This window comes from Capricornis sumatraensis, chromosome 1 (assembly GCF_032405125.1).
Source record: "Capricornis sumatraensis isolate serow.1 chromosome 1, serow.2, whole genome shotgun sequence".
NCBI classification, from domain to species: domain Eukaryota; kingdom Metazoa; phylum Chordata; class Mammalia; order Artiodactyla; family Bovidae; genus Capricornis; species Capricornis sumatraensis.
Window position 1 is genome coordinate 129,169,674 of NC_091069.1, and position 27,916 is coordinate 129,197,589.

General features: G+C 36.5%; 1 protein-coding gene across 1 annotated transcript in view; it reads left to right on the forward strand.

Annotated features, from left to right (window-relative positions):
• SAMSN1 (SAM domain, SH3 domain and nuclear localization signals 1) overlaps positions 1 to 27,916 on the forward strand; it is a 179,072-nt gene that overhangs the window by 141,230 nt on the left and 9,926 nt on the right. Inside the window, 6 exon segments of the mRNA XM_068978089.1 lie at positions 4,112 to 4,183; positions 8,756 to 8,905; positions 13,339 to 13,468; positions 16,820 to 16,971; positions 22,085 to 22,288; positions 26,194 to 26,344. Of these exon segments, the coding sequence (XP_068834190.1) occupies positions 4,112 to 4,183; positions 8,756 to 8,905; positions 13,339 to 13,468; positions 16,820 to 16,971; positions 22,085 to 22,288; positions 26,194 to 26,344 (859 nt within the window).

The window sequence follows — 27,916 nt, forward strand, 5'->3', positions numbered from 1 at the left end:
TAAGTCTGTAATCTCTTTTGAGTTTAGTTTCTTTTGCACTGTGACAAAATAATCCAAATTCATTCTTCTGCATATAGCTTTCCAGTTTACCAGTGCCATTTGTTGAAGTAGCTGTCTTTTCTTCATTATATATGCTTGCTCCTTTTGTTGTAGAATTGACCATGTATGTGTGGTGTACTTCCGGGCTCTCTATTCTGTTACATTAATCTATGCACTTATTTTTCTGTCTGCTGCTGCTGCCGCTGCTGCTAAGTCGCTTCAGTCGTGTCCGACTCTGTGTGACCCCATAGATGGCAGCCCACCAGGCTCCCCCATCCCTGGGATTCTCCAGGCAAGAACACTGGAGTGGGTTGCCATTTCCTTCTCCGTCTATACCATACCATTTTGATTACTGTAGCTGTGTAGTATAGTTTCAAATCAGCCAGTGTGATTACTCCAATTTTGTTCTTCTTTCTCAAGATTGCTTTCACTACTTAAGGTCTTTTGTGTTTCTATGTAATTTTTAGAAATATTTGTGAACTCATGCAGGTCTGCAAAAAATACCTTTAATATTTTGATAGGGATTGCACTGAATTCTCAGACTGCTTTGGGTAATATGGCAATTTTTACAATATTAATTCTTCTAATATATGAGCATGGTATGTCTATTTGTAAGAGTCCTTTTCAGTTTCTTTCATGAGTGTCTAACAGTTTTCTGAGTACATGTCTTTTACCTCCATAGTCAGATTTATTTCTAGGTACTTTTCTTGAATGCAGTTGTAAATGGGATTGGAAAACTGGTTAAAGTTTGTCATTTTTGTTGTTGTTCTTTAAACCATTAAATTACTGTTTTTTATTAGTTGCTTAAAATATTTCCTCTCTGTAAGTCATAAATTCAAAGTAAAATTAGATTAATTATTTGGAATTTTTAGGGATTGCCTTTATTTTTATTTAAATTTGTTTATAAATATTTTTTAAGTTACATAGTTTTAAAGTCAAATCTATGAAACAAGGCATATTTAGAAAATTTGTTTTCTCTTCTTTTCCTTGTCTTTGCTTATTTTACCCAATTTCTCTAAGAAAGAAAATACATATTTGCCTGTATTGAAACATACAGATGTAGTCCCACTCTTAGATAAAAAGCAGTTTATTGGGTACATTTTTCTATGTTTCACTTTTTTCATATACACTATATCCTGGGGTCATTCCACATCAGATAAGAGTTATATTTTTGGTTTTTGCAGATGTACACATTTCTATTATTTGAATTTACCATATACTATTCAATTAGTCCTCTCCTGGTGAACATTGAGGTTTCTAGCTTTTCTATAAAAAATTTCCATTGAATGTGGATGTGCAAATCAATTTATATTCAAGTGTATCTGTTATAGTTGTCTAGAAATGAAATTTTGGGTCAAAGGGCAATTGCATGTAATTTTGTTAGTTTTTCCAAATTATCTTACACAGGTGTGTCATTTTACAAACGTATCTAATTGCATAAGGAAAGACTATACAGATTTATAGTTGAAGACTAAATATAATCTAATGCCAACAGAAGCAAAGAATTATCTAAAATACGAATTGCTTTTTTATTTAAGTTACCCTTTTGTTGATATCTATTTGTTTATATAATGACTCTGTCTTGATGGGAGCTTTGTTACAAAATAATATTTGCTAAGTCTAATCCTCTACAGGAGAAGGCAATGGCACCCCACTCCAGTACTCTTGCCTGGAAAATCCCATGGAGAGAGGAGCCTGGTAGGCTGCAGTCCATGGAGTCGCTAATGGTCGGAAACGACTGAGCGACTTCACTTTCACTTTGCACTTTCATGCATTGGAGAAGGAAATGGCAACCCACTCCAGTGTTCTTGCTTGGAGAATCCCAGGGACGGGGGAGCCTGGTGGGCTGCCGTCTGTGGGGTCTCACAGAGTCGGACACGACTGAAGCGACTTAGCAGCAGCAATCCTCTACAATTATACACTGCAAAATTATCAGTATTGAAATATATTCTCATTTGTAAAGGACTATCATTTATGAAACCAGCTTACCTCCACATGATTCACCTTTTCATTAGAAAGTTAACAAGAGTAGAAATTACATATTTGTTCATTATCCTTACCTCATAGTAGACATTAATCTTTTTTCATCATAAGCCATAGCCTATACATTATGCAACCATCTCAGAAAGTCACTTTCTGACAGGAGAATAATGAAATTTTAAGAACATTATTTTAAATAACTTAGATTTGCTTCTTAAGGGTTTCTTAGCATGGATTGATATTTTACTCCTCTGACTTGAATCTGTTGAGTGATTTTGTAATGAGATGACTGACAAAACCCAAAGTAATAGTTCTGAAAACCACGACTTCTCAATCTGCTTCTATTGATATAATGAGGGGAGAATTAATTTTAAAAGGTGGTTACTATTGATTACTTAATGGCAGAAGATACTGTGGAGAAGTGCTGAGGTGAGTCTATTCTGTGCCCCTCTGGGCAACATGACCCATTATCCAGTGGTGGATAACACATTGTAACCTTCATTAATATTTAATAGGCAGGGCACAGACTGGTTATAGGCTACAAAAGTGCCCTAAGCACAGGCTCCAATAGGCCATAAGAATGCTTCAAGTATATAAAAAAGTAGCAGCTTTCCCTGTGTTCAGATTGTTTATAAACAGAACAAGAACACACTCAATTCCTTTTTGCGATTTCCGGGCAATGATGGCCTGGCAGAAATGCCTACTAGGCAAGTTGAAGTGATTAATGCTCTCGGAAATCATTCTAGGTCCATAAGCCCTGCATGAGAAGATTGTATTTTTCAGAGTAGTTTTCAATTTCAGTCCTTCTTTTTCTATCCTCTTGCCACAAGCTGAAGGGCTTCTTCAGCAAGGGTAGCAAGTCAGCAAAAGGCGTTAATTGTGTCTAACACAGCCATCATCCTTGGGGTGGTGTTCTGTATCACAGTGTCTATCAAGCTCACCCCTTGTCACATGCCAGTATCTTTTTATATAAACTCATTTAAAAGAGAAACAAGGAGTTTTAAAGATAGCTAGTAGGAAGATCTGAGAATAAGAGTGCTTGCAAGGACTAAGTACCTTTGAAGCCATCTTGAACTAAAATGGTCTGTGACTTTTAAAGGACATACAAAGTTTTACAGATTACTGACTCCCATTTTTAACTTTTCTAATTATCAGGTTATTTTTCAGTACCACCAGCCTATTTTAAAAATATTATAAGCTTGAAATAAAATAAAGTTCTTAAGATAGAACATATATAAAGTCTGTAATGTCTGATATCCATCATCTTAAACAATATATAAAATTAAATAGTGAGAAAATATCAATTTTTGATTCCATGACTAAAGATTTTTGAAAAATGTCTTTAGAAGAATCATTTACTTTGTAGTAATCAGGAATTGCTTATAATTACCTGCATAGAATGAGTTACATAAGAATAAAAATTTAGCCTTGTAGGCAAAAAGTATCCAAGAGAACAAGGTTTCTATTAACATATTGAGCTTTCTCTCAAAACCAGTGAATGAAATTGACCTAGAGGTCTCATTGTAATTCCATGTTAAATGTGTAAAAATTCAGTTTTAGCCCCAACTTAACAGTGTGCATACCTAAATGCTCTTTTCAATTTATTAATAGGTCTGTGTATATGCTGCCTTCTCTTTCTGATATCTAGTAGAAGGTTTCAAATTATCAAGGGTCAGCAATGGGAAATGCATTTGCATTCGTTTTTTGACAAATATGATCTTTATGAGGCACAATGGTGAATCTACTCAAATGCTTGCTTTTGGTTTTTTGTTTTGTTGTTTTCTATTTGTTGCCTGGCTGTCTAGCAACACATGTCATTCTTAAAAGCAAAATTAACACTATAAGTCCAAAATAATTTAATAGATTTTCTACAAGGTGCTTAACACTGTATCATAAACATAAAACACATTTTATGAACTGTAAATATTAATAACACCATCAGCACCTTTAGATATTCCAGAAAGAAGAGTCTTTTTAATCCTGTATTCACAAGAGACTTGGGCTTATTAAGCCATAATCTAATATATTTAGCAGCTTTATCAATGAAAGTCACAAATCCTGTTTCTTTTGCTTTTTCTTTCCTATTTTACAGCGCAGCAGCAGTTTTGGGAACTTCGATCGTTTTTGGAATAATTCCACAGCAAAACCAGATGATTCCACTGGGGTTAGTATTCCATTCCATTTTTATGAGTGTTATACAAACATTATGAAAAATTATGAAGCCAATATAACTTTTGCAAATTACAGTAAGCAAAAAATATATATTTAGAAACCATAGCCTTGCATACATTTTTGTGACAAATGAACGATAATTTAGTACCTAGCACCATGCTGGGCATTAAGAGTAAAAAGCTATCTAAGAAACTTTAGAGATGTTTGGGAAGAGAGAACATCAATTTAAGAAGAGGATTACAATTTAAAGTAACACATATGAAATGACATACATGTTAAATTTCATGTAAGTTATAATTGTTTTAATTTAGAAATTGATTAAATGACTTCATTGGAAATTAGTTAAGGAGAGCATAGGCTGGTCTGCTCATTTATACTTTCACACTTCTGTACACATTGAAATGGCGGTGACCATTCCATGAGTGCGTTTGTGCTAAGTTGCTTCAGTCATGTCTGACTCTCTGTGACCCTATGGACTGTAGCCCACAAGGCTCCTCTGTCCATGAGATTCTCCAGGCAAGAATACTGGAGTGGGTTGCCATTTCCTACTCCAGAGGATCTTCCTGACCGAGGGATCTAACCCACGTCTCTTATGTCTCCTGCATTGCAGGTGGATTCGTTACCACTAGTGCCACTCAGGAAGCCCCATATACATTTTACAAACCATGAACACCTTAAAATACAGCTTAAGAAAAGCTTCCTATAAGCTTATTGACATCATCATTATTGCTACATTTAATTGAGCACTTACCAGGAAGTAAGCACAACATTAAGCACTTTACCTACCTGTAAGTAGGAAATAGTATTATTTTTATTTTATCATTGAAAAAATATGTTTGAACAAAATTACTTCTAAATCATACATGTCATAAATGACAAAGGCAGAAAGCGACATCTTGTCCAAAGTTTGCTATTCTGCTATACTAGCTCATAAATCGTGGGCCAACTGTAACAACTAATTAAAGAAGGTATAACAACTAACAAAATAGTAGAGAGGAGGGATATACACTGAGAAAGGTGTATGTATTTATACTGAACCTAATTTATTTATTCATGTGGTAGATTTGTTTTAGATCAATAGGCTTTAGATATTATTCACATCTTATTCATTCTAGATATTGCATTATTAGTTTTTACAAAGAATTTTCTTTATCATGTCTAATTTCTCAGAATATCTTTCAGATTCCTATATGTATCTATCTATATTATCTTTAAATATGTTTATTTCAGCAACAGATATATAGACAAAAATAGAAAGAAAATAATATCTATTATTTCTTTATAAATACCTCTGTTAGCACAAATATATGCACATGTGTGCATACTATGTCCCTTTATATATATATTATATATATCCTATTTTATTCACCTATATATTTTTATATATATATAAACTTATGAATAAACCTTTATACCTACATGGATATAAATATATAAAATTGTATGTAGCTTTATGGTCTAGCAACACTTACATAATTGCAAATAATACAATGTAAATAGTGAGAAACCCTACACAATTTTTACAAATAGTGAGAAGCCTTATACAATACAAATAGTGAGAACCCAAATGTATTTTTTTTACAAATGGTATACAGTGAGAAGACCTATATAATTTTTTTAGCATGAGGGATTTCCTGTTGATCTTTTTTAAAATCTTTATTTTATATTTAAGTGTAGTTGATTAACAATGTTGTGTCAGTTTCAGATGCAGGGCAAAGTGATTCAGTTATATTAGTATCCTTTTTTTAAAAAATTATTTTCCTATTTAGACTGTTATAGAGGAGAATTCCCTGTGCTATACAGTAGGTCCTTGTTGGTTACCTATTTTAAATATAGCAGTGTGTACATGTCAGCCCCAAACTCCCATATTATATAAACCTTCAACTTTCTGTAATCCTACATAGATATATTTACTGTTATTAAGTTTTTATTCTAGAGTTGACCTGTAAAAGTTGCTCAGGCTCATTCAAACTTATTGAATAATGGTGGCCTAGCAATTTGTGAGAGAATTTAATGAACTTGATAAAGCAGTTTGTACATTTTTTAGCATACCGTCATTCACTCATTCAATAAATGTGTATTGAGCATCTACTTGAGTATCTCCCTTAGGCACTCAGAAAGTACTGTTACAATACACATGAAAATCCTTATTTCATGAAGCCTAGAGTCTAGAGGGAGACATACTTTAAAACAAAAACAACAAAAACAAAAAACCATAAATAAGTATATAAATAAACTGAGATTCAGGCTATGAAAGAGAAAAGCACAGAAAAATATTGAAACATATTGAAAAATATGTCAACATAGTCTCCTCAAAGCTTCTGTAAATAATTATAGAAAATCCTGAAATTAAAAACATTTATGGCACTTTTTTGAAACTTAGGCAATGGTAAGTTAGCACAGATAGTAATAAACTAATATATTTTCTTATTTCAATGTATAACTTTACAATGAAGATAGAAAAAGTTTAAGTAAAGAGAAAAGAAAAGGTCTAACAGTAAAATTTTTAAGTAGTTCCAAGTTATATTTTATTCAGTGCTTTCAAATTAAGCAAAGAATCTTTGCCTTTATAACCCTGAATGTAGACATTAATAAAGTGCAATGAGGATTTAAATTGGCTGTCCACTCATGTTTATTATAGGCAATTTGGGGTACGACATGAAATAAAATATAATATTTATTAATAATGATGTTAACTATGTGGTTACACCTTCATATTAAAATATTCAAGTTCACTAAACAGATATTTCCCATGATTTTTTATATTCAGGGAATGACTGGCCACCCACCTATTGGAGATGGTGGACAGTACTAGACTACATGACCTTCAAGGGTCCTTTCTTGCAAATCTGGGATATTATGTATATGTCACCCAAAAATGTCCTTTAAGGGGGAAAAATGCCAAAGTTCTACATAAGAAGTTCTATTTATTAAAAAACTATTGAGGGTCAGTTATGTTCTTGGAAATATTTAGATACTCAGGATGAAGAGAACAGATAAAGTCTCTAGTCTCATGGAGCGTATATCATAGCGGGAGATGCAGACAGTAAAATACAAAGAACAAAAAACTATATTATTGGATACTGTTCAGTGCTTAGAAGAAGAACAAGTCATAGTAAACATACAGGGAGTGTGGACACATGTGGGCTATTTCAAATGGGGTGATCGGTCCGAAAACTTCTCTTCTATTACTTGGCATGTGAGTGGAAACCTGGATGAATGAAGGAAGACATGTGTAGATATGTGGTGGACGCCAATGGCTGAGTCAAGTACAAACACTGGTGGGAATATGAAAGACAAACAGCAGAGGGACAACTGTGGCAGTACTCAATTCGAGTTGTTTCAAATGTTAGCAAGTTTCAAAGTCACTTGCAGAGTTTGTTAAAACACAAATTGTCTCCAAGTGATTCTGTTGGTACTGGTCTTAGAACCACATTTTGAGAATCATTCCTATAGGGAACAAGAAAAATTTGAGAAGTAGCAAGGGATAAGATGGTTTGAATTCTTCATCTCACATACACTGTATATAATGTAGTATATATATTATATTATGGGCTTCCTTGGTGGCTCAGTGGCAAAGAATCTGCCCGCCAATCCAGGAGATGTGGATTCAATCCCTGGGTAGGAAGGTGCCCTGGAGAAGGAAATGGCAAACCACGTCAACATTCTTGCCTGGGAACTCCCAGGGACTGAGGAGCCTGGGGGACCACAGTCCATGGAGTACAAAAGAGTCAGACACGACCTGGTGACTAAATAACAACAATGTTATGTTGCAATATGTATTATAATAATTGCATTATATCACATTATATTATGTTGTTATAGAGCCTTGTGAGCTGTGAACATTGTTTTCTTCTGAGTTAGATGAGAAATCACTGGTTTAACAAAATTCTTAATAAGCAAAAATCAGAAGCAGTCTAATAGAGATTTTTGATTAGTACGTGGAATACATAAAGATCTCTGATCTAATGGCTGGAACAAGTTCATAATGAATGTTACTCGAGAATGTGGGAAATGTGCACGTATCCATCACCTGTAAGATGGAAAAACTGCAGTTTCTCTGTGGATTTAATTAACTCCAAAATTTAAAAAATAACCATGACCGTTTCAATTTATAAGAAGCAAGAAGGTATGTTAGTACCTGTTCAGCATGGATAGATGCTATAGCCTTTCTAAGGCCTCCAAAAAATATCTCTCATCTAAATAGATATTCACTCATCACGCTTGGCATTTTTTTCTATTTTGTCCATCTCATAAACAGGAAAGACTAAAGTAATTCTACTATATAGCTATTAATATATATATATATAAAATTATCTTTAATAATTTCAGATGTGAAACTCATGTCTTTTGATAACACAAGTTTAACTTTCTGAGCCTGGAATACAGGTAACCAGAGCTAGACAATTTAAAAACATGCATTATTTTCAGATTGTTTGAAATTTTGAACACTGCTGCACAGAATGTACAGGGATCCCACAAATTTGGAATCTTCTAACGATCTTTTCAGATCAATGCTTTTCATTGCTTCATTATTTTGTCTTTTGTAAACAATTCTAACTAGGTATATGAAGGGGAACCCATAAATGAAAGTGGAGAACAAAACAAAACTTCACACAATGGAGGAGGTTTAGGTAAAAAAATGAGAGCTATTTCCTGGACAATGAAGAAAAAAGTGGGCAAAAAATACATCAAAGCCCTTTCTGAAGAAAAGGTAAGTGTCCTCTGTTAATCGTTTGTATTTTTCTATTAATGTATTTCTTACAATATGGAACAGGTTCTTCTAGATATAGAAGTACTTGGTAGCTTATGAAGGACTTCAATATACTTTTTTCCTCGATAATTTTGCCCAGAAGTTGGGTGGAAGTCGGTACTCTTGTTCACATTTTAATAGAGAAAACAAGAGGCTCAGAAAAATCCCGCATGCTGTGTGTGAGGAACATAGATCATTTATGTTGGAACAAACAGTAATACTTCATTTCTTCTCATTAGCAAATGATTCTCTGTTTTACAGATAGGCTCCATTTCGTTCATCGTTTCATCAGTTGGTGAACGTGTGGGTTGTTTCCACTTGGGGGCTATTTTAAATAATGCTGCCATGAATGCCTTTGTTCAAGATTTTATGTGGAAAAATTCTTCATTTCTCTTGGTTACATGGTAACTCTGTCTGATACTTTGAGAAACTGGCAAAGTATCTCCTAAAGAAATTACATCATTTTACAGTCCCACTACCAGTGTGCAAGAGTTCCAATTTCTCCACATGCTTGTCAACATGTTACTGTCTGTCTTTTTTATGTTATCCTTTCATAATGGGTAGGAAGAGAATTGTCATTAGACTTTGACTTGCACTTCCCTGGTGGCTAATGATGTTGAGAAACTTTTCAGGTGCTTACTGGCCATTGCATATCTTCTTTTGAAAAATGTTTATTCAAATCTTTTATCTGTGCTTTTAATTGGGTTGTCTTTTTATTGTTGACATTTATGATTTTCAAAACAATATATTATGATACAAATCCTGTATGAGGTATACGATTTGCAGTGTGATATATTTCCTCCCATTTGTGGATTGTGTTTTCACTTTCTTGATGGTATCGTTCACAGCACACATGATTATGATTTTGAGTAGTCCGATTTATTTTTTCTATCATTAGTTGTGCTTTTAGTGTTATAGCTAAGAAACCATTACTTGATCTAAGGTTACAACGATTTACTCCTGTGTTTCCTCTAAGAGTTTTATAGTTGTAGGTATTAAAATTTGCTGTATTGTCCATTAATTTTTCTATATGGTGTGTGGTAGGAGTCCAACTTCATTCATTTGAATGTGGATACTCAGTCATCCCAACACTTCTTATTGAAAAGACAATTATTTCCCCATTGTATTGCCTTGGCATCTTTGTTGAAAAATCAACTGATCATAAATATATGGATTTATTTATGGGCTCAGTTCTATTCCGTTGATCTATATGTCTTATAGCTGGTCTGTTTTTAACCCACTTCAACAGGATTTCTCTCCCCAGTACTCCATTAAAACAATAGTCACAATCAGTGTTAACCTCTGTGTTGCCAAATCAAATGGTCACCTTTCTTTCTTCTTACATACTTCTCATCTGTGTCTGATACAAGTGGTGACTTCATTACATATGAAACATTCTCTTTTATGATTTCTTTGGGCACTCTGGTTTTCCTTCTTTCTCATAGGTTCCTGTCTTGGCTATGCTTTCTTTCCTGTCCTTCTACAATATTGAGTCTTCCTGAGGCTTATTCCCAGATGCTTTACTCAATTTAGTCTCTCTTCTAAGTGATCTCATTTTGTCTCATGACTTTGTTTTTCACAATTACATCTCTAGCTATGATCTCTGTGCTTATCTGTTATACAAACAGTTGCTTATTTGATATTATCACTTAGATGCATAATAGATATCTAGAACTTGATATCCCTAAAATGGAATTACTGACTCTCTCTGCTTTCGTGCACTGGAGAGGGAAATGGCAACCCACTCCAGTACTCTTGCCTGGAGAATCCCATGGACGGGGGAGCCTGGTGGGCTGCCGTCTGTGGGGTCGCGCGGAGTCGGACACAACTGAGGCGACTCAGCAGCTGCAGCAGCAGCATGCTGTACAAAGAGTTTGTTTCTTGTCCAGTCTTTCAAGGAAAAGCAAAACTGTACTAATGGTAGATGTTGGAAAGAAAGGAAGGGGAAGAGAGAGAAAGAAGGAAAAGGACAGGAAAAAAAGAAGAAAGCCTATAGATCAACCAAATTCATTCTTTCTCCCACTCTTCATAGCAATTCACCAGCATACTCTTCTAGTTTTAACTCCAAAACATATCTAAAAACTCTTCATATCTCCATGTAAGTTATTCCTGCTTTAGATTAAGTAAACAACCTCTCTTGCCTAGATTACCTAATTGGTTTCCTTTCTTTCACTCTTTCCTCCATAAAAGCCATTCTCCACCTGAAAGCCAGAAAGATATTTGAAAAGTCAAGTTCAGAAATTAAAATTTTACAGTACCAGTTAAAATTTTACAGTACCAAGATGCATTCGCTTACACATCCAAAGATGTGTTCATTACAGTCCTCTGAGAAGTAGATTCCAAGACAGGAATAGACACACCAAAGACTTACTGGAGAAAATGCCTGTGAAGGATAAAGAAGAGAAAGAAAAAATGAGCAAGAAAATCCTTTAGATTACAATGCAAGTCTGGTAACTATAAAAGGAGACAAAGAAAGAAGGAGGATCATTCAAATCTCACACCTCAGCACTGTTTTAAGAAAGCTTTGGCCAGATTGACAGGAAGTCCTCGAACCCAAGGTTTTCATTAAAGAAGCCCCACATCCCACCAGCATGGACTCAAATGGTAGCCCCACTATTTAAGTCATTGGTACATGGCTTCCTCGCGAACACAGTGGTGAACTCAGAGGGCCAGTAGATAGGGATGTCAGTAAAGAAGGGCCCCACAGCAAGAGATCTGAGTATCGGAAGGGTCCCACAGCAAGAGAGTTGCATGGTCACTTCAAGTGACTTAAAAAGTTCCTTCTGATCTGGCTCCAGTCTACTTCTCTGAGCTCATACCCTAATACTCTCCTTGCTCTCACTCAGCTCCAGCTAGGCTGGCCTTGTTGTTTTCCTCTGCATGTGTGCATGTCCAGTTGCTTCAGTCATGTCTGACTCTGCAACCTCGTGGCCTGTAGCCCACCTGGCTCCTTTGTCCATGGGATTTTCCAGGCAAGAATACTGGAATGGGTTGCCATTTCTTCCTCCAGGGGATCTTCCTGACCAGGAGATGAAACTGTCTGCCCGCACCTCCTGCTTTGCAGGTGGATTCTTTACCTGCTGAGCCACCTGGGAAACCCTTTCCACTGTATAACTCAAGTTAATTCTTTGTTTAGCTATTTTGTTCCCGCTTTTTCTTTTGAGTGGAATACTATCTGCAAACCTTCATATAAGTCACATCGTCTTATCATTCAGGTCAATAATGCAGACTCTGTTACCATTTGGAGGAGGTCTTTGGTGGTCCCTCTCAATTAGTCAACCTTCCTTCAGACCTAATCTGAATAGCTAAACCTCTCACTTCATCCAGTTTTATTTCCTTCATAGCACTTATTCTCTGAAATTGTCTTGTTCATTTTGTTTACATAAACCTCCCCAAAGAATACACATGCACACACATGCATGCACACACGCACACACACACACATACACACACACAGCCTGAGAATGTACCTAAAATGTACCTATTAAAGGTAGGACCCTGAATCTTGTTTACCATGGTATCCTCAGTTCCCCCAAACAATACCAGGTACTTAGAAGATGTTCTACAGGCTTGTATTGAATGACTGAACAAATGAGTAAAGGAATGGATAAAAGCAGAGAATCAAACTAAGCATATATCATATGTTTATTCTGAACTTTTACCAATGTTTAGAAATGCGAAAAAATGAGGAATATTGAATTATATTTTGATGAGTATTAAGAAATTCATAGGTTTTGTTGAAACTATCTAAATATGGAAAACATTTGAGACGTTTTCAAGCAGATGTAATTTCTTTTGAGATTGTCTGTCTTTCCTAATTTTATGCAAGATTTGCTTTTCACTTGACTAGGTGGCAAGCACCGTATGAGATTTGTAAAGCTTCTTAGATAAGCTTTGCTTTAGAATTGCAAAGTGTGCATGTTTTATTCATATCTAGTGATCTGGTAGGGTGCAAATAACTGACATGAAGCAACTATGCAGAGTTTAAACTTGTAATATCAGATCTCAAAGGATTAGTAATGGTGGTAAACAGATGATAAGGAGAACATGAAGAAACAAGAGCACTTTAACAGATAAAGCACAAATGTTAATAAACCTAACATTTCTGATTAAATAGTCTTGGTATGATATTCATTCTAATTACAAAAATAAACTGGATAATTTCAGTTAAATTCCAAAATGTGGACTGTTTCAGCTAAAGAATTTTGCCAAGAATACCAAAAGACATTTTGCTAGAAATTGAGCTAAGGATTAATGACACTCATATTTTATGCTGATGTATTCCTAAGTATTTTATTGCTAAAGTATTGTCTTGTTTGTTAAATCAATGCACACAGTGAAAGTCTCCAAGGAAATCGTTCTTTGCACTTAACTTCTGATATGATTTTCTGAAGGATGAGGAAGGTGGAGAGGATACCCTCCCATACCGGAACAGTGACCCCACGCTTGGAACCCACATTGAGAAGATCTCCCTCAAAACCAGTGACTCCTTGGACAGTCTCTACAGTGGGCAGAGCTCATCAAGTAAGGCTATAGAATAAGTAACAAGAAGGGAGATCTGGGTTGAGTTAACTAAAAACAATGAATTTATTTCTCTCAGGCTTGTGAAAATAGCAACAAGCTTCCAGCTATTTGATTAGCATGTTGAATCTATGGAATTGCTATTATTTAAAATAATACATAGTATATTAGAATTATGGGATATCTTGAAAATTTTAGCACTGTGGTCAGCAGGGCTCTTAGGATAGGCCTTAAAAAGATCACATTGGATTAAATCTGAATCCTACAATATAGTATGCTGGAGAGAACTAGCATTACTTTGAATCCAGATTTTTTAAAAGAATTGAAATATTCAGAAAAACTAAAATCCTGTTCTCTGCCTTTTTTCCTTATCTTTCTTCTTCCCCCACTTACTCCTTCCTTTCCTTTTCTCTTCCTTCCTTTTGTCCTTCTGTCTTCCTACCTCTCCCTCCTTCCCTTTCTTTTTCTTTCATTTTTTCCCCATTTTTTATTTATTTCTTCCCTATCCTCCCCCTCTCACTGTTTCCTTCCTTTCCTTTTTTTGTCTGGAATATTCTGAAAAGAATAGGACATTTGCATCAATTCTATGTATCCATCCAGCATTAGTGAGTAAAAAGTGAAGTGGTATATAAATACTAAATAGTAGGAATGTCACCAGTTAGGTAGGGCTTCCCAGGCTTCCCTGGTGGCTCAGAGGTTAGAAGTATCTGCCTGCAATGTGGGAGACCTGGGTTCTATCCCTGGGTCAGGAAGATCCCCTGGAGAAGGAAATGGCAACCCACTCCAGTATTCTTGCCTGGAGGATCCCATGGACGGAGAAGCCTGGTGGGCTACAGTCCATGAGGTCGCAAAGAGTCGGACACCACTGAGTGACTTCACTTTCACTTTCACTTTCCCAGGTGGTGCTAGTGGTAAAGAACCCACCTGCCAATGCAGGAGACAGAAGAGAGGCAGGTTTGATCCCTGGTCAGGAAGATCCCCCTGGAGGAGGAAATGGCAACCCACTCCAGTATTCTTGCCTGGAGAATCCCATGGACAGAGGGGCCTGGCAGGCTATAGTTCATAGGGTTCCTAAGAGTCATACACAAATGAGAGACTGAACACATATCAATTAGGTGACAAAAAGGAATCAGCATGTGTTCAATAAGAATTTTCTAAAAAAATATCATTTCTAACAAAGAAGTCACTCAAGCTTCAGTCATATGTCCTGCTACAATATTTTAGTGAAACTACTTATACTACAGGATGTGTTGTAAATTTTGTATATGTACACTGTTTTATATCTTTTGAATCTTTTCAGGGCTTTTAAATGGTTTTTTGCAAAGTTTATTTTCCATTCCATTCTAAATCAGCTGCTTCTGTTATTTGAAGATGGATCACAAAGACCAGATGTTGAAAATATCCTGAATTTTATTCCTGCTTTCCTACTGGCTGTAGAATAGCTATTTTGTGAAGTAAAAGCTAATACAGAAACATTTGAGGGGTATATTTTGCATGTGTGAAATTCAGATTTCATTAGTATTCATTTCTGCTGGAAGTTTTAAAATTCAAAATTGTGATGCCAAATGTGGGTAGAATTCTATTAACTTTAATATACCATGAAAAGCCAGGGACTGAAGTAGTCATGGAAGAGAGGATAAGGGAAATGGGAGTCCACTTAGCTATTATCAAACACAGCTTAATGTCTGTGACTAGATGCAACTCACCTTTTTTTTAAATACCAGTCCATATAAAAAATGGCTTCCCTGGTGTCTGAGACAGTAAAGTATCTGCCTGCAATGCGGAGACCTGGGTTTGATCCCTGGGTTGGAAAGATCCCCTGGAGGAGGGAATGGCAACCCATTCCAGGATTCTTGCCTGGAGAATTCCATGGAGAGAGGAGCCTGGCAGGCTACAGTCCATGGGGTTGCCAAGAGTCACGACTGGGTGACTTGCATTATATAAAAAATGAAGCATCCACAGGGATCTTTATCTTATTTCTACACTTATTTGAATGAATGGTAGAGATACTGGGCCTGCTCCCTCATGAAACATAGCACCAAAGGACCACACTGAAGGAAAAAGAGAGGTGATGAAACCACCCCTGTGAGCCATTCTTGCCCCTAGGCAGCAAATATGGAATCTCTTTTTTTTCCCCCTTGAGGTTCAAGATCAGAAAGGAAAAGGACCAGAGAGCAAGGTTTAGGAGCAATTTTAAAAGCCCAGTTTAGAACAGTTTTGAACCATTTAGGAGTATAGACATTGTAACACACTTCCTCTTTCCCTGTCATTCACACTACAAGCAAAAATGCTACCTTTCATACAAAGAGGTGTTGTCTCAGAATGGCTTTTGGTACACAGTTCAGTTCAGTTCAGTCCAGTCGCTCAGTCGTGTCCGACTCTTTGAGACCCCATGAATCGCAGCACGCCAGGCTGCCCTGTCTATCACCAGCTCCTGGGGTTCACTCAAACTCACATCCATCGAGTTGGTGATGCCATCCAGCCATCTCATCCTCTGTCGTCCCCTTCTCCTCCTGCCCCCAATCCCTCCCAGCATCAGAGTCTTTTCCAATGAATCAACTCTTTGCATGAGGTGGTCAAAGTACTGGAGTTTCAGCTTTAGCATCATTCCTTCCAAAGAAATTCCAGGGCTGATCTCCTTCAGAATGGACTGGTAGGATCTCCTTGCAGTCCAAGGGACTCTCAAGTCTTCTCCAACACCACAGTTCAAAAGCATCAATTCTTCAGCGCTCAGCTTTCTTCACAGTCCAACTCTCGCATCCATACATGACCACTGGAAAAACCATAGCCTTGATGAGACGGACCTTTGTTGGCAAAGTAATGTCTCTGCTTTTCGATATACATAGTAGGAAGTCTGAAACACCATTTTTGCTACATCATAGTAAGTTGTAGGAAAATTTGTGGCTTATGCTTTGACTATTCCTGATCAATAAGCACACAAAAATCCAACTGTTATTATAGGTTTCTGTCTTTGTTTAAATATACAAAATTCATTATCTGCCTTATACAGGGCATTAAGGCTATATACTTCCTGCCTCTTTAGCAAGCAGCCAATGCTCAAAGCACTGTGCTGCTGGATCAGACCACAGAGGATGAAGTAAGAGAGTTCTTGAACTGGTGGCTGAGAAAAGAAGGATCAGGTTGACTGAATAAAGATCAGAAATGGCTCAGAGGACAGAAGTCACTGATGGAGAAGGACTGGGAGGAAGAATCAGCAATCAGTCACTTAGAACCCCCGCAGGAGGCTGGCATCCAATTGCTCAGCATGGTTTCTGCTTAGTTATGTCCAGGTGATGGTTCAGAATGTTATGAACCTTCAATGAGAACTGTAAATGTCTGCTTTGCTTTCATCAGGTGGAATAACAAGCTGTTCAGATGGTACAAGTAACCGGGACAGCTTTCGACTCGATGATGACGGCCTCTACTCTGGACCATTCTGCGGCCGTGCCAGAGTCCATACCGATTTCACACCAAGCCCCTATGACACTGATTCCCTCAAAATCAAGGTGTGTGCATTCTGTATGGCTTGTCTATGGCTGGGTGTATGATCTCTTTCAGGAAGTACAAGTAAGGGGAACTAGGGGTGAGTGTATCTTCCCAACAGGAGAACTGAGGACTGGTTTACTGTGGCAGGAATTCAAACAACACACAAGAGGTAAGGTAGGGTGATCAGTCTTTTGAGGCTATTCACAAAAGTTGTGTTTTGTAGATAATGCGGAATCATAGCCTTTTTAAATTAATTTATTCTTTATTGAAGGATAATTGCTTTATAATACTCGATGACATAAATCAAAGCAAGATCCTCTATGACCCACCTCCTAGAATCATAGCCTTTTAAGGGAGAAGGAACTATCTACATTTTTTCTGAGTACCAAAAGCCTCATAAGTTACTAGAAGTGCCTAGTTGTACTTGATACTTGTTGGAGTAAAAATAATGAACCCAAGGAGACAGAGAGAAAATGGGAATATCAGGCAAGAGTCCAGGAGAGTAAATGCCTTAGGAACCAGAGTTGGTCAGGCAATTTCAATACTTAAGTCAGTACTTGCAAATGCCACGAGTAACCTGACAATTTTCTCTCAATGATATTTCCTCCTGAATTCCCTTTTCTTCAATGTTGCCTTCTATATTCATTTTCTTTTGCTGTAAGGGCTTCAAATAACACAAATGTATTATTATTTCACAGTTCTGTAGGTCTTACATGTGGGCTCAATTGGGTGGTCTTTTTAAGGTCTCACTGGGCTGAAATCAAGGTGTCAGCTGAAGCTGTGATCTTATCTGAGACTCAGGGTCCATTTTCATGCTCACAAGCTGCTGGCATAATTCAGTTCCTTTTGCTTATAGCACTGAGTTTTCTGCTTTCCTAAGGGATATTAACTGGGAGCCATTCTCAGTCCCCTGAGGTTGCCAGCCATGATTTTCTTTAACATGGCAGTTCACTCCTTCAATAGCTATAGCAGAAAACTTCACTCATGTTTCAAATCTCTTTATTTTAAAAGGTCTTACATGATTAAGTCAGAAATACCAAGATAACTTCTTTTTAATTCCCAAATTAATAAATTTGGGGTATTAATTATGTCTGCATAGCCCCTCCTGTCATATAACATAATTACAGGTTTGAAATTCATCATGTTCCTACTTTTGTTTATACTCAAGGGGAGGAGGTGTTGCAATAGTACAAATAGAAGAAAATTTAGTGGTAAAATACTTTATAGATGTTAGATTATCCATTTTAGTAGCACAAAGTCACTATACCTAAGGGTGGAAATTATTAATTTTCCACACTGTCAATACTGTCAAATAGCTGTGAAAAGAAGGGAAGCAAAAAGCAAAGGAGAAAAGGAAAGATATACCCATTTGAATGCAGAGTTCCAATGAATAGCAAGGAGAGATAAGAAAGCCTTCCTCAGCAATCAATGCAAAGAAATCGAGGAAAACAATAGAATGGGAAAGACTAGAGATTTCTTCAAAAAAATTAGAGATAACAAGGGAAAATTTTATGCAAAGATGGGCACAATAAAGGACAGAAATGGTAGGAACCTAACAGAAGCAGAAGATATTAAGAAGCAGTGGCAAGAATACACAGAACTGTACAAAAAAGATCTTCACGACCCAGATAATCACGATGGTGTGATCACTCACCTAGAGCCAGACATCCTGGAATGTGAAGTCAAGTGGACCTTAGGAAACATCTATACGAAAAAAGCTAGTGGAGATGATGGCATTCCAGCTGAGCTATTTCAAATCCTGAAAGATGATGCTGTGAAAGTGTTGCACTCAATATGCCAGCACATTTGGAAAACACAGCAGTGGCCACAGGACTAGAAAAGGTCAGTTTTCATTCCAATCCCAAAGAACAGCAATGTAAAGAATGCTCAAACTACCGCACAATTGCACTCATCTCACATGCTAGTAAAGTAATGCTCAAAATTCTCCAAGCCAGGCTTCAGCAATACGTGAACAGTGAACTTCCTGATGTTCAAGCTGGCTTAGAAAAGGCAGAGGAACCAGAGATCAAATTGCCAACATCTGCTGGATCATGGAAAAAGCAAGAGAGTTCCATAAAAACATCTATTTCTGCTTTCTTGACTATGCCAAAGCCTTTGACTGTGTGGATCACAATAAACTGTGGAAAATTCTGAAAGAGATAGGCATACCAGACCACCTGACCTGCCTCTTGAGAAATCTGTATGCAGGTCAGGAAGCAACAGTTAGAACTGGACATGGAACAACAGACTGGTTCGAAGCAGGAAAAGGAGTACATCAAGGCTGTATATTGTCAACCTATGTATTTAACTTATATGCAGAGTGCATCATGTTGGAAGAAGCACAAGCTGGAATCAAGATTGCCGGGAGAAATATCAATAACCTCAGATATGCAGATGACACCACCCTTATGGCAGAAAGTGAAGAGGAACTAAAGAGCCTCTTGATGAAAGTGAAAGAAGAGAGTGAGAAAGTTGGCTTAAAGCTCAACATTCAGAAAACTAAGATCATGGCATCCAGTCCCATCACTTCGTGGAGAATAGATTGGAAAGACTGGAAACAGTGTCAGACTTTCTTTTTCTGGGCTCCAAAATCACTGCAGATGGTGATTGCAGCCATGAAATTAAAAGACGCTTACTCCTTGGAAGGAAAGTTATGACCAACCTAGACAGCATATTAAAAAAGCAGAGACATTACTTTGCCAACTAAGGTCTGTCTAGTCAAGGCTATGGTTTTTCCAGTGGTCATGTATGGTTGTGAGAGTTGGACTATAAAGAAAGCTAAGCATTGAAGAATTGATGCTTTTGAACTGTGGTGTTGGAGAAGACTCTTGAGAGTCCCTTGGACTGCAAGGAGATCCAACCAGTCCATTCTAAAGGAGATCAGTCCTGGATGTTCATTGGAAGGACTGATGTTGAAGCTGAAACTCCAATACTTTGGCCACTTGGTGCGAAGAGCTGACTCATTTGAAAAGACCCTGATGCTGGGAAAGATTGAGGGCAGGAGGAGAAGGGGATGACAGAGGATGAGATGGTTGGATGGCATCACTGACTCAATGGACGTGAGTCTGAGTGAACTCCGGGAGTTGGTGATGGACAGGAAGGCCTGGTGTGTTGTGGTTCATGTCGTTGCAAAGAGTCAGACACAGTTGAGTGACTGAACTGAACTGAACTGATACTGTCAATACCAAACCAATGTTAACCATAAATATTATAAGCTATGAAGTGTTAATGTTATTATTGCACATTCAAGGCACTCAGCTCTTCTCTTTATTCCTTTTAAGATATCAAGTTGGAATAAGCTCAGCTGGAGAATGAGGGAAACATTTCTTTCCACAGTTAGCTCCTTACTTATTTCTATGAAATGATTTGAAGTCTAAGTCCAAGTCTTGGGGAAAGGAGGATTATAACCAAGTAACCATTGTGGAGGGAGGGCAGCAGAAGGGAATACACTGAAAACCTTTTGATTCAGGATAGATTTCATCTTTCCCTATAATACCATGCAGTGCACTACCCTAGTGCTGCTTAAGGGGACGTTTGTGGAGCTCTTGTAGGACACAATAAAAATCCCATAGACAACACGGTAATGAATAGTATTGTCTCCAGCCAGGGTCTTATCTGAAATGAAGCTTGATTTTTGCCTGTAGCCTGTGGGCTTACCTATAATGTATTTTTACAAGTTTAAAGGATAATAAGAAGGGTGCAGCATAAGGCTACGATGCTTTGAGACAACCCCCTAGAGCCTCTGGGGATTTTCTAGCTCTGCTTAGCTGATGTCATCTAGCCTAGGATTTGATTCCCTATAGTTAATGGCAGGAAAAACTAGATGAGCAGCTCATAGGATCAGAATGTCAAATATTTAATAAATTGGAAAGACCTGATCTTTTAATCACATTGGATTCTACTTTTACAAATAACAATTTGTGTATTAGATGGAAGAATGCACATTCAAGAGCAGCATAAAAAAATATTTTTAGTAGCAGATTTAATGCTTTGTGTGATGGTAGACCTCTAAAATGGCAAAAAATGTCAGAATCTATAATGTAATCTCTGAGGCAGACAGCTAAAAGTCTTAAAGAAGTAATTATGACTCTTAAATGTAGACACTGTATTTACATAGAAATCAACTTTCTTTACCAAAAAAAAAAAAAAAATACCCCTTTGAAGTTTTTTACTCTTTGTTTTAAATTTTATTTATTTATTTAATTTTTATTTTTACTTTATTTTACTTTACAATACTGTAATGGTTTTGCCATACATTAGAGGTGAATAAAGAGACAGACAAATTATTCTGTCAGTCCCAAAGGATTCCGTTCATATTTTGAACTATTGCTGTGAAACTCAATCTAAGTATTAATTAAATATTAGTTGATTAAGTATTAATTGATCTAGAATAGCATAATTTATCCTTAGTACATATATAATTTTGTTACATATTTTATATGTACAAAGTTCTGAACATTTTCATTATTTTAGATGGATGCAATACTTTAGGTAGATTCATTTCACACAGTCTATGAATTTTTCTGATGAACTAGAAGCATAGACAGAGCCATAGACTTTTCTTTCTTCCCTTTCCCTACTTGGGAGCCCCTCCAGGGATGATGCTGCATGTGTATTGTTTTGACAGGATAAATGAAAAGAGCATCATTTTTTAATTCAAACAACTTAGGCTTGAGTTCTGGTGCTGCCACTAACTTGCTGTGAGTTCCTGAGAAATTAATGCTTGCATTTCTCTTTCCATAATATTTAGAGTAATAGTAATAATTATACCTAGCATATAGGTTGAAGAGATGTATTATGGACATAAAAGAGCTTAATATATGCAAAATGTTTTGTAAACTACAAGATGCTCTACCTTTGTAAGCTGATAAATGATATGATTCCAAAAACATAAACACATCATCAAATACAGTTAGGAGTTTTTCTTCAAGCATGTTGGAGTTTTCTTCAACATTACTAGCAAATAGCTTCCTTAAACTTTTAAAAGGAATTTCTTCTTAGATTTATTTCTAACTCTAAATCCCTTTAATGGTATTCCCTCATTCTAATTTTCAATGATTCCAGTGTTTTTTTTTCTACCAATTGCCATAGCATCAGAGATCTATGAAATCTAACATATTTCTTTGTCTTTAGAAAGGAGATATCATAGATATTATCTGCAAAACGCCAATGGGGATGTGGACAGGAATGTTGAACAATAAAGTGGGAAACTTCAAATTCATCTATGTGGATGTCATATCAGAAGAAGCAGCCCCCAAGAAAATGAAGACACAAAGAAGGAGTGGAATGGAAAAGCCTGAGACGCTGCAGGAGTTCCTAGAGAGGATTCACCTTCAGGTTAGCAAACCCACGGCCTGTTTGATTTTGATGGCATACAGACGGAATAACTGGGAAGAATGGATCACTTGTATTGCTAAAAAAAAAAAAAAAAAACATGACTTACAGCAAGGGAAAATCTGTTTTCCAAGGACAGCTCTTATTTACCCATAACCACTTCTTTATGCATGGACAGGTCTTGATATAACATCACTTGGACTAAATTCTAATGATATTTAGCAGTCACAGTAAAAATTGGGCTTCCCCAGTGGCTCAGCTTCTAAATAATCTGCCTGCAATGCAGGAGACACTATAAGACACAGGACACTCCTGTTTGACCCCTGGGTCGGGAAGATCCCCTGTAGAAGGAATGGCAACCCACTCCAGTACTCTTGCCTGAAAAATCCCATGGAATGAGAAGCCTGGCAGGCTATTGTCCAAAGGGTCACAAATATTCGAACATAACTGAACAATTAAACAGGCATGTAGCCCCTAGAGATTAGAACAAGAAAGTGCAGTGGAAAGTGAAATACATTTGGGGGAATTAAAGACCCAGAGAAAACTTGGTAATGAGAATGATAAACAGAATATAAAGAGTGAAGGTAAGGAATCTCCACACTGTTCTCCATAGTGGCTGTACTAGTTTGCATTCCCACCAACAGTGTAGGAGGGTTCCCTTTTCTCCACACCCTCTCCAGCATTTGTTGCTTGCAGATTTTTGGATCGCAGCCATTCTGACTGGTGTGAAGTGGTACCTCATTGTGGTTTTGATTTGCATTTCTCTGATAATGAGTGATGTTGAGCATCTTTTCATGTGTTTGTTAGCCATCCGTATGTCTTCTTTGGAGAAATGTCTATTTAGTTCTTTGGCCCATTTTTTGATTGGGTCGTTTATTTTTCTGGAATTGAGCTGCATAAGTTGCTTGTATATTTTTGAGATTAGTTGTTTGTCAGTTGCTTCATTTGCTATTATTTTCTCCCATTCAGAAGGCTGTCTTTTCACCTTGCTTATAGTTTCCTTTGTTGTGCAGAAGCTTTTAATTTTAATTAGATCCCATTTGTTTATTTTTGCTTTTATTTCCAGAATTCTGGGAGGTGGATCATAGAGGATCCTGCTGTGATTTATGTCTGAGAGTGTTTTACCTATATTCTCCTCTAGGAGTTTTATAGTTTCTGGTCTTATATTTAGATCTTTAATCCATTTTGAGTTTATTTTTGTGTGCGGTGTTAGAAAGTGATCTAGTTTCATTCTTTTACAAGTGGTTGACCAGTTTTCCCAGCACCACTTGTTAAAGAGATTGTCTTTACTCCATTGTATATTCTTGCCTCCTTTGTCAAAGATAAGGTGTCCATATGTGTGTGGATTTATCTCTGGGCTTTCTATTTTGTTCCATTGATCTATATGTCTGTCTTTGTGCCAGTACCATACTGTTTTGATGACTGTGGCTTTGTAGTAGAGCCTGAAGTCAGGCAAGCTGATTCCTCCAGTTCCATTCTTCTTTCTCAAGATTGCTTTGGCTATTCAAGGTTTTTTGTATTTCCATACAAATCTTGAAATTATTTGTTCTAGTTCTGTGAAAAATATGGCTGGTAGCTTGATAGGGATTGCGTTGAATTTGTAAATTGCTTTGGGCTTAAAAAATTGCAAATAGAACTACCTTATGACCCAGCAATCCCACTGCTGGGTATACACACCGAGGAAACCAGAATTGAAAGAGACACATGTACCCCAATGTTCATCGCAGCACTGTTTATAATAGCCAGGACATGGAAACAACCTAGATGTCCATCAGCAGATGAATGGATAAGGAAGCTTTGGTACATATACACGATGGAGTATTACTCAGCCGTTAAAAAGAATTCATTTGAATCAGTTCTGATGAGATGGATGAAACTGGAGCCGATTATACAGAGTGAAGTAAGCCAGAAAGAAAAACACCAATACAGTATACTAACACATATATATGGAATTTAGAAAGATGGCAATGACGACCCTGTATGCAAGACAGGAAAAAAGACACAGCTGTGTATAACGGACTTTTGGACTCAGAGAGAGAGGGAGAGGGCGGGATGATTTGGGAGAATGGCATTCTATCATGTATACTATCATGTAAGAATTGAATCGCCAGTCTATGTCTGACGCAGGATACAGCATGCTTGGGGCTGGTGCATGGGGATCACCCACAGAGATGTTATGGGGAGGGAGGTGGGAGGGGGTTTCATGTTTGGGAACACATGTAAGAATTAAAGATTTTAAAATTTAATAAAAAAAAAAAAAAAGAAAAAAAAAGTACAAAGTAAAAAAAAAAAAAAGAGTGAAGGTAAAAAATCAAAGAATTGAAAGGAAGAAAGACAAGAAAATGTATTTCCTATAGAGCAGAGATCAAAAGCAACTCAGTAGAAGGTAACCAAATTTGTTTTTAAAGAAATTTGTTAGAAAACAATGATTATTAAGCCCCCATAATGATTGTGTTAGGGAAACTGTTGTCTATATTTATAATCCAGTTATTTTCTTGTTATATTAGAGAAATTTTTATGAAGTTTCTCTATGTTGTTAAATGGCATGTACATCCGCTATGCCTAGCCTCACTAAATTTACCATTTTGCAATCTACTTCTAAAACTAACACAGCAGTTATTTTGATAGTTTTCAAAATTCACCATCAAGAAAATAACCAAGTAATCTTTCCTTAACTGTTTCTCCTGAATTATCTAGCTGTATTCCTATCTGTAGACACACAACACAGACATTTCAATATTACTATTGGTGCCCTCCGAATGATATACTCCTTGCAGGAGGCACATGTTTGAATCCTACTTCAGCTACTTGTTTGTTCTGTGACCTATGAAAAAACCAAGGTCTGAGGAAGCGAAACTTACTCAAGAGCTCTCAGTTAGTTACATCAGATTGGGTTTTTTTTTTTTTTTTTTTTTTTCTGTTCTGATTCTGTGATCCTTTTAGGATACATTATTTTAAAACAGAATTGCTACTCTTTCTTTCCTTTTTCTAAATAAATAAAGGGCTAGTAATAAGTTCTTTCTGATTACTTAAAACTTTTATATCCTCTTATTCAATTTCAGTAACTAAAATAAGGATATTGGATTAATGATCAAGTAAAGTGGGAGGAATATTTGAGGAAGTTGAAAAGCATTTAAATTCACTTTGCATTTTTATTCTGTTACAGAGAACAGAGGTTACATAAATAACATATAGACTTTGAAATCAGAACTTATGAATTTTAAACTAATATATATTAATGCAAATGATGGACAAAATATACATGCTAAGAAAAGGAAACAATACTTTCCCCTACCATAGTGTTCTAATGCTTAATAAAAGCTTTTAATTAAATAAAAAGTCTGGAATGCCCTAGGTTTATAAAATACCTTTCAACCAAAATGTTAGGTATATTTATATAAATTGTATCTGTTTCAAACTCCTTTTTTGACCTGCCCCAAGAAGTTAATGAGGGTAGATAATTTTGCGATCAAGCAAACAGGAAGAGATACAGATCCAGAAATATTATTATAATATACTCTATGAGAGGCATTTTACTGATAGCCAAAAAAACACTAGCTTTTTCAATTTTGCTATTTGAGAAGTGAAAATGTGCCAGATGGGATGAGTGATCCAGCTATTTAATTGATCCATGATTTAGCATTGCATTGCTTAGGGTAATCATTTCTTCTTTACATTTGTCCTTCCAGAAGGTGAGAAATGTACAACCTGCTTTTTAAAGGTCCTGCGTTCATCTGTAGAAAACTAGTACAAATAAATTAAAATTAAGCAAAAGTTCTGTTGGCACCTTTTGGTTCCAATGCATTGTTTCCATACATTTCTATACTTTTTAAAAATCTAAAAATAACTAAAAGTAAAATGTTTCATCTGAGTAGTTTATATTGTACAAAGTTTTTTCTTCCCCACAGGAATATACTTCAACATTTTTGCTCAATGGTTACGAGACCCTAGAAGATTTAAAGGATATAAAAGAGAGTCATCTCATTGAATTAAACATTAAAAACCCAGAAGACAGGATGAGGTTACTATCAGCTGCTGAAAATCTCCTTGATGAAGAAAGTAAGTATGCGTAGCTACTCTTCTCCCTCACAGAATCAAAGGTTAATGTAAATAGTAAAATCATTAAAAACAAATTCCCAGTTTTATTTACTGAGAATCATATAAAGCATTCTTTCCAATAAAAGAAAGTATTTTCTTATACATTTGGAAACAACAACTCTGGTCAAATCAATAAATAGAAAGAGGACTTTTTCTTTCTTTTTTTTTTGCTGCTTACTGGATCCAGAAAATGAAAGGGCTTTATTGGGTACTTCATTTAGATTCTGCAGACTATTAATTTACACACAAGAGGGTGTCCGCACGCCCAAAGACTGGGGGAGTCAGAGACAAATATTTAGTGACAGCATGAGCCATTAGCGAGAACTGTCATATGCAACGTTTGTAGAACTGCACAGAGAGAGCATGGCTCTGAGCTAATGAGCCTTTGCACCATACAAGAAAATTCATTTCATTACCATATAGTCACATCTTGTACGTGTTTATAGTATTCTTTCAAAATGCTATAATAGTTTGCAAAAATATTCAGCATTTACTTTTATTATCTGAGGTCGTTGTCTCTGTATTTGTAAGTATAAACTGAAGGTGGAGTAACACATGAAGATTCACTTGAATATTGGCCACACCAACTGGGTTTATAAAGATAAGCTAGCCTTTGTTTTCACAACTGCCCGATCTGACCATTACTCTGACCAAATCTGACTGGGCTCCCTAAACCCTGAGCTCAGGGAGTGCCAAACTCTGTCAGGAGTATTTCATTAGAAAAGAAAGGGAGATGGTATCTAATTCTAAAGATGAAAAAGAACTTATGTCCCCTAATCCAACCTTCTCTTTACAAAGTAATATGAATAATAACCATTAATTATTTTTTTGAACATGTTCTCTAAAGCTTTGAGCCAGGGTCTTTACACGTACTATCTTCTTTAAAGCTGTCCACAACTCTGAGGTGGTATCATCCCTATTTTTATAATGAGAAATGAGAAGATAAGAAACTTGCCCAAGTTTATGCACTTGGTGAATTAGGAAGCTAGGACCAGTGTTTGTGATGTTGTTAGATTTTCTTATACTGCAATTAATAGCCCAGATTGAGAGTCAGGAGAAAAGCTCTACATAGGAACCAGGCCTCCTGATGGTCCCCTCGTGAGCTTTCCTTTATTCTCCCTCATATGTCTCACGAAATGGCAGTGTTGAACTGCACATATTTATTATACATGGGCCTTTTGTCTAGTAAGAATTAATTTACTTTATAGAAATCGTACGTTATTGAATCTTTACTTGCTCTCTTGAGCTCGCAAAGGTCCTTATCCTTTTCAAGGAGTTTTCACATGCATCACTAATTTGACACCCACAGAACTGATTTCATCCTTTAGGCTTAGGAGTTTTTATGCCTTCTTTGAAGTTGTGGTGGCTAGGAGATGCAGAAAAGAAAGGAATCAGGTCATAGAGGCAAACAAAGGTTAGACTTAAGAAAGTAACCTATTTACAAGCCAAAACCAAACTGATCAGTGTAAACTGGTCTAGGAATATCTTCCAAGTAAACGAGGCAGTTCCTTTCACATTTTGTCATTTTAAAAC